Genomic DNA, 6,489 nt, shown 5'->3' with positions numbered 1-6,489 from the left:
AAATAGTGTAATATGCTACTCTACCATATTTAACCACTCCTTTTACAGATTACTCCTGGACCCAGGGACCATTTGTACAAGTATTCCAAATGCGCTATTATCAAACAGTCTGGACTGTATTGATTGTCTGAATCCTCGCAACACAAGATTAGAAATCTATTTTAAAACAATATGAATTGCTGATGTCCTAATTTCTACTGGAGTGAACTTGGGTAATCAGAGCCTATTAATTGGAATCAAAAATTGGTCATTCAAAAATAAACTGATAATCTGACACAAGCAAAAGTATGCAAAATTAGAAGCAAAACTTCCTTAGCGCCACCCATTCCAATGATCAGCAAGTCATGAGCCTCTATACTCACAGGGCATTTATGGCAATGGGCTTTACAGGATAAAGAAACATGGGGATAATTTCTAACAGAAAAGAATGAGAGTAGCATAGATTTTCTATCACTTATATGTTTATCTTCTAAAAACTAGTGGATTCAACGTATCAATGAAGTCACTATAAGTTCATTCAAAGGAGACTTATTATAACTTTTAAAGTTGTTAACAAAAAGTAGGGCAAAAATATCTCAATGGAAGAACTGACTGACAGTGCAAATCCTGAGCCATTCAAGTAAGACGAGAAAGGAATCATACTGAGCAAATGTGTATTACAAAATAAGACACAAATGTAAAAAGCGAACAGAATTAAAACACGCGACAGAGAAAATATATATTCCGTCAAAATTACACAGCATGTGTTTCTAAACTAACGAAATTCATAAATGAGAAGATTGAGATGTCCATTAATATAATCTGTAACTGAAGTAGAGGTAGTGCTGAACTTACAACCATTCGTTTCGTGACAGTTCAGTTACAATAGCACTGAAAAAAGTGACTCATGACCATTTTTCACACTTACAAGCACTGCAGCATTCCCATGACATCATTAAAAGTCACCCATTTGGCAACTGACTGATATTTAGAATTGCAGTGTCCTGGCGGGGTGTCATGTGATCACCTTTTGCGAGCTTCTGACAAGCAAAGTCAATGAGGAAGCCAGGTTCATTTAACAACCATGTCACTAACTTAACAACTGCAATTATTCACTTAACAACTGTGACAAGGAAGGTCGTAAAATGGGGCAAACCTCACTTAATCGCTGTCTCATTCAGCAACAGAAATTTTGGACTCAATTGTGGTCGTAACTTGAGGACAACCCTATCATCTCGCAATTTTTCAAGAGTATCCACTGTGGGACATGATATTTGTTCTCAGGAAAATTTGAAATGCACAGTCTTTTTTAATTCAGAACTGAACATGTTCATTGCATTTAAGGAAAATAATAATGAAAATAGATGACACAATAATTGGTTTTTTTCATTTTAGATCTTATTTAATCAACAAAGAGTAGACTGCCTTTGAACAGCATGTCTTACAATGTTAACTTTAGCTTTGATATATAATAATATCATGATCATAAAATGGAGTTTTTCCTTTGTCTGCATTTCATAATTTGGCTTCATGTCTGCACCTCCAAGATGTAAATAGACAAAAAAGGTATAATCTAATTAAAGTATAACTGATTCCATTTTTAAAAAGTGCATGTTATCTATAAATATTTTTTTGTTTTGAGATACTGGAGGAAATATTAATAACAGATATTCATTTTTACTTCTATTCGTTACTTTTTTTTATGTTTCCACTACTGACAAAAAGAACTTCAATAATTTAGCTCCTCAAGAGGCAGTCTCATTTATTAGAACTTCCTTCCACCAATTAATCAACAGTACCTTTGATCAACTGAGATTTGAAGGTTACTAAACCTTAGTACCTGTGGATAAGCACATAAAATAATATAATTTTTTTTCTAAGCATCCAGTATTGAGACACTGTCCTGTGAAAGGATCACTGACTGCATTTGTATGCATGCAACCAGAGAGGACAGTTCTTCTGGCACTGCCACTCAAGCAAAGCACATAATTAACCTGAAGAATTAAATGCAAAATTTGGTGGCGACTACTAACCTGGATCCTTTAAAAGGGTAATGGTTAAATTCATGGAAGAGAGTTCTATCAAAGGGTACTACAGACATAACATTACCTTTAGGCTGGAGCAGCATGCCTCCCAATACCAGGTGCAGGGCAACAATGACAGAAAAGGGCTATATTCCACCTCCTATTTGTAAACACCAGCAGGCACAGGATTGGTCACTGTAGGAAATGCTGGATTAAACTAAACCTTGGCCTAATTCAGCCCTTCTTCCCTAGCAACACTTTAAGCAGCAGAGTAAAGAGGGGTGCTTTAGTCCCTTTGCAAGCCTCCCTTGTGAATTATTTGCACAAGCTCTAAAAATAAACCATGTTTCCACTACCTGGCTTGACAGTCTGCCACTGATTTGTTGGATAAAAAACTTCCAAGTCTTCAGAATCAAGAACCTCTTCTTCCTCCTCGATCACCTCCAATTCTTCCTTGTTTTGTTCTTTTAAATCACCCTCTTCTTTTTTTGTCAAAGCAAATTCCTACATTTAAAAAAAAAGATAGGGTTACTTCTAGATCTGCATGTAAAAGTAAAGGTTTCCCTTCTCCACTCATGTCCAGTTCTAGGGAGGAGCAGTGCCCAGAATACCAGAGGTGGTATTCAGCAGATTCTGAACAGTTCTGGAGAACCGGTAGCAGAAATTTTGAGTAGTTCGGAGAACCGGCAAATCCCACCTCTGACTGGCCCCACCCCCACCTATTCTCTGCCTCCCATTGTGTCCCAGCTGATCGGCTGGGTCTTCTTTTGTTGCCCTGCACAGGAGAAAGGAGCTGGAAAGCAGGTTAGTGGGGTGGGGAAGGAATGGGGATTTTACAGTATCCTTCCCCTGCCACGCCCACCAAGCCACACCCACCAAGCCACATCCACAAAAACCACTGCTCATCTCCATTTTTTAGCCACAGAAACAGGGTTGCCCAAAGACATTTCTGTGGTCATGTGACCAGCATGACTATACATCGAGTGGTACGGAATGCTATTAATTCCTCACCAAATTGGTACCTATTTATCAGGTCACATGCAAACTTTTGAACTGCTAAGTAGGCAGGGGCAACTAACAGGCGCTCACTGCTTTGTGTGGCACTTGGGTCTTGAACCTGGGCTGTCAGCTTTCCAGCATGTATATTATCTTTCATTAGCGAAAATACTCTATGTATTAAATATGCATTGGAAAAGATCTTTTTTAAAAAAACCAATGAAATATGTGGATAACCATCTGCACTGAAAGCACAGTGCTAAAAAAGAGAAACCATCCCACTCGCCCATATTCATTCTGGCTGATGGCTTAACTTTCTTTAGAGAAACGTATTCAATATTTGTTTATTTAAAAAAAAATACTTACTGCAACCCTGTCATTCAAGCACGAAGAGAAACTTGTTATAAAAAGCAGCAAGACCACCAAATTCAGCTTTGTCACAATGGAGGACCAAAAACAGATGTGAGGCATTGCAACCTGAAATCACAGAGTTAATTAATAGATCCCCTGCCCATTTCCATCATATTTTCATCACATTGTACAATTTTACCATACTCCACAGAAAACAAACATGCCACTACTAAGCAGTGAATATTACTATCCCAAAATATATATCCCAAAGCTCTGTAGCAAAGATATTGATACACGGGTAAATTTCATAAATGTATGAATTTAACCTTATCTCAAAGAATACTCTTTAGTCAAGAGCAAATTCATCATGGCGAATACCTTTAAGGTGAACTTATACTATCAGTATGGAGGACTGTATACATTCTATATAGTTAATATGAGTTAGCAGTGATTCAAAGAAGTGGTCCTTGTACACTTTTTAAAATAATGGTAAAAGTGCAGTTTCTGCTAAAACTGCTTCTTTCCTTAATTTTGTTTTCTTTTTGAATGATACCATAAAGCAGGGCTATCAAACTCGCGGCACCTGGGCCAGATGCGTCACGCACTGGCCAGGCCCAAACCCGGTTCAGTGAAGGAGAAAAAAAGTTGTGATATGTCACATGACACCATGACTTTGACACCCCTGCCATAGAGTCTGGATGGGAAACCCATTGTCCAAGTAAAAACAGATTCAGTGCCCTTCCCACTAACTATAAGGGCAGAAACAGCTCAGAATCACAAGTAAGAAACGTGGAAGTGACAGGGGGCGTAGGTTCTACACACTTAGTAAAGGTGGTTATTCCACACCAGTTTTGTTACTTAAATAAGCATGCTCTCCCACTAGCTATTAGTATTATTTTCTGCATATATGGAGACAGCAGCTTGGTAGTCACAAGGAACCCTGCGAGGATAAATGCAATAAAGAAAGCACAAACTCAAAGAAAAGTATTATATTTAGCACTATTCCCCTCCATCTTTCTTTGTGTCCACCTCCTTTATTCCCTTAATCTTTTTCTTTACGTCCCCTTTTTCTTTTATTCTTCCCCCACCTTTTTCTTTACCTCCCACTATGGCAATTCCTTTGGTGAAAACTGAAATAATGGCAACAGTCTCAGTTATGCCCTTCCTTGACAGGAATTCCTACTGTTATGTGCTACCTTCTTGAAAACCAGCCCCACTTTTCTCCTAAGAATGAAATCAGTGGGGAAGCACACTTGGCATCCCATTTGTGGCAAGGGGAGAGAACAATTTACTCCATCTCTGTCATCACAAAAAGGCCTTTTAAAGTCCTTGAATCACACCATTCATCACAGGAAGCTCCTGAACAGAAATGACTGCTGAGCACAACTTCTGGGTCCAAAGGAACAGTGAGAACTAGAAACCTTCACACAACATGGTTCCCTCTGCTTCCTTCATGCTGCTTTGAGTTATCATCCTGCAACACCACCACTGTGATTTTGAGGCAATTTATGGTCATTTGTTCTGCCTTGTGAACTCTGGGGACTGTTCCTTTGCAAACTTCATCTGTATTCTGATATTTGACTGAACTGGTTTTGCAGTGGAGGTAATTTTATATTATCACACCTTTGGAGTTTTTTGTTGATTTTGTTTTGTTATCTTAAGCTGCTCGATAATATAATGTTCCCAAAGTATTACAGCATATACTTACGTAAGGATCAGGAAGGATATGCTGTTCATTTAATGTTTTATGACTATAATTATATACTGCTAAATATCTGAAAAGTGTCCCAATGTAGATTCTATTTTATCACACTATCGCCTAATTGTACAATGGCAAGCATACTTGGGAGCGTATTAGAATGAGAGAAAATATGGATCAAATATTTAGCTATAAGTCTCAGTTTGCAATTATCATATACAGCTGGAAAAATGAGTAAATGAAGTAAATTCTGCTTAAGATAACAAGTGGTGTATTGTGCAAATCAGAACCCTTAGAGACCATGAGTTTTAGCTCTTAGATACAAAAGGAGCTGTGTGACCTGGGGCCAGTCACTCTCTCTCAACCCTAGGAAGGAGACAATACCAACCTCACTAAGAATACTATGGGACTACTCCAGGTATCAACACAGACTTGAAGGCATACCAAAAAAAAAAAAAAAAACCCTTCCAAAACCCAACCCGTCACAATTTTCAAAGCAATATCATTTATTTTTAACTTATTTCGTTACTAATCCATTATTTCTTGTTTGAATGTTTTACATTGGTGTTTTTTATTAATTGTAAGCCGCTCAGAGTCACCTCGTTGAGAAGGGAGGCATCTTCGTAAATAAAAAACGAAATATCTCAAGAGCAACCTCACATCTTTAAGGGCACCTATTATACTTAAACGGTTGCTTAATCCAATTCAAGACCCAAAACCGTACAGGCTCGGTGTTTTATCTATGCGAGAGGCTGTTCTGTTCGGGCAGCGGTGGGAGATGGGACGGGTGGCAAGTGACACGGAACCGCGGCAGTTCCTACCACGCACTTTTGGCTGGCCACACCGGCTTTCTAAAACCGGCTCAGAAACGGCCAGGAAGTCCATAATCTTCACGGCCGTGTTTTAAGAACAAAATCAGGGCGGTTCGACTTCTACCGTGGCTTCACATTCCCGGTCCCCAAACTCGTCCACCATCACCCCCCACCGTAAAATTACATTTATTTACGCAGTAGCAACCCAGCATCCAACCCTCATGAGCCAACCAGCTAACGCAGAAGAGACCGGCGACTATTTCCCCTTCACTGGTATGGAGTCGAGCGAATACAACACCAGCTGTACCCAAAAAGGTTTCCAACACAATCCCCGCCAGCCAGCCAGCCACAGAAGTCAAGCGCGATGGGAATTGGAGTCCAAAACATATGGGCAAGCAGGTAGGACGAGAGGGAAAAGATCCCCGGCAGCCTCACTGCTGACGCCGCCGCTCGGGGCTTGGAGGGGGATGCCCGGCGACCTCGGAAGGAGCCCTGGGAATACGCACCGGTGCCCACCGCAAGCCTCCTCTCGCCCGCCAGCCCCTACCTCTTTGCTCCAGCAGGAGCCGGACACCCCCTCCCCACTCCGAGCCGCCCCGAAGGTGCTCTTCACCAATCAGGGAAGCCC

The 6,489-nt window shown here is 40.3% G+C and overlaps 1 protein-coding gene across 2 annotated transcripts in view; it reads right to left on the bottom strand.

Annotated features, from left to right (window-relative positions):
* SIL1 (SIL1 nucleotide exchange factor) overlaps positions 1-6,465 on the bottom strand; it is a 47,549-nt gene extending 41,084 nt beyond the window's left edge. The window contains exons 1-3 of one of the 2 annotated variants that reach the window (XM_087918573.1): positions 6,368-6,465; positions 3,366-3,476; positions 2,360-2,507 (exon numbers count right to left, since the gene is read on the bottom strand). In XM_087918573.1, coding sequence (XP_087774699.1) covers positions 2,360-2,507; positions 3,366-3,470 — 253 coding nt within the window. In that variant the 5' untranslated portion in view covers positions 3,471-3,476; positions 6,368-6,465. The remainder of the gene's footprint in view (positions 1-2,359; positions 2,508-3,365; positions 3,477-6,367) is intronic. The other variant, XM_026710444.2, reaches the window with a different exon arrangement.
* Positions 6,466-6,489: the final 24 nt, after the last annotated feature.

The sequence above is a fragment of the Pseudonaja textilis genome, chromosome 1 (assembly GCF_049901715.1).
Source record: "Pseudonaja textilis isolate UNSWEBS1 chromosome 1, rPseTex1.2, whole genome shotgun sequence".
Lineage (NCBI taxonomy): Eukaryota > Metazoa > Chordata > Lepidosauria > Squamata > Elapidae > Pseudonaja > Pseudonaja textilis.
This window is presented reverse-complemented; position numbering and strand designations above follow the sequence as displayed.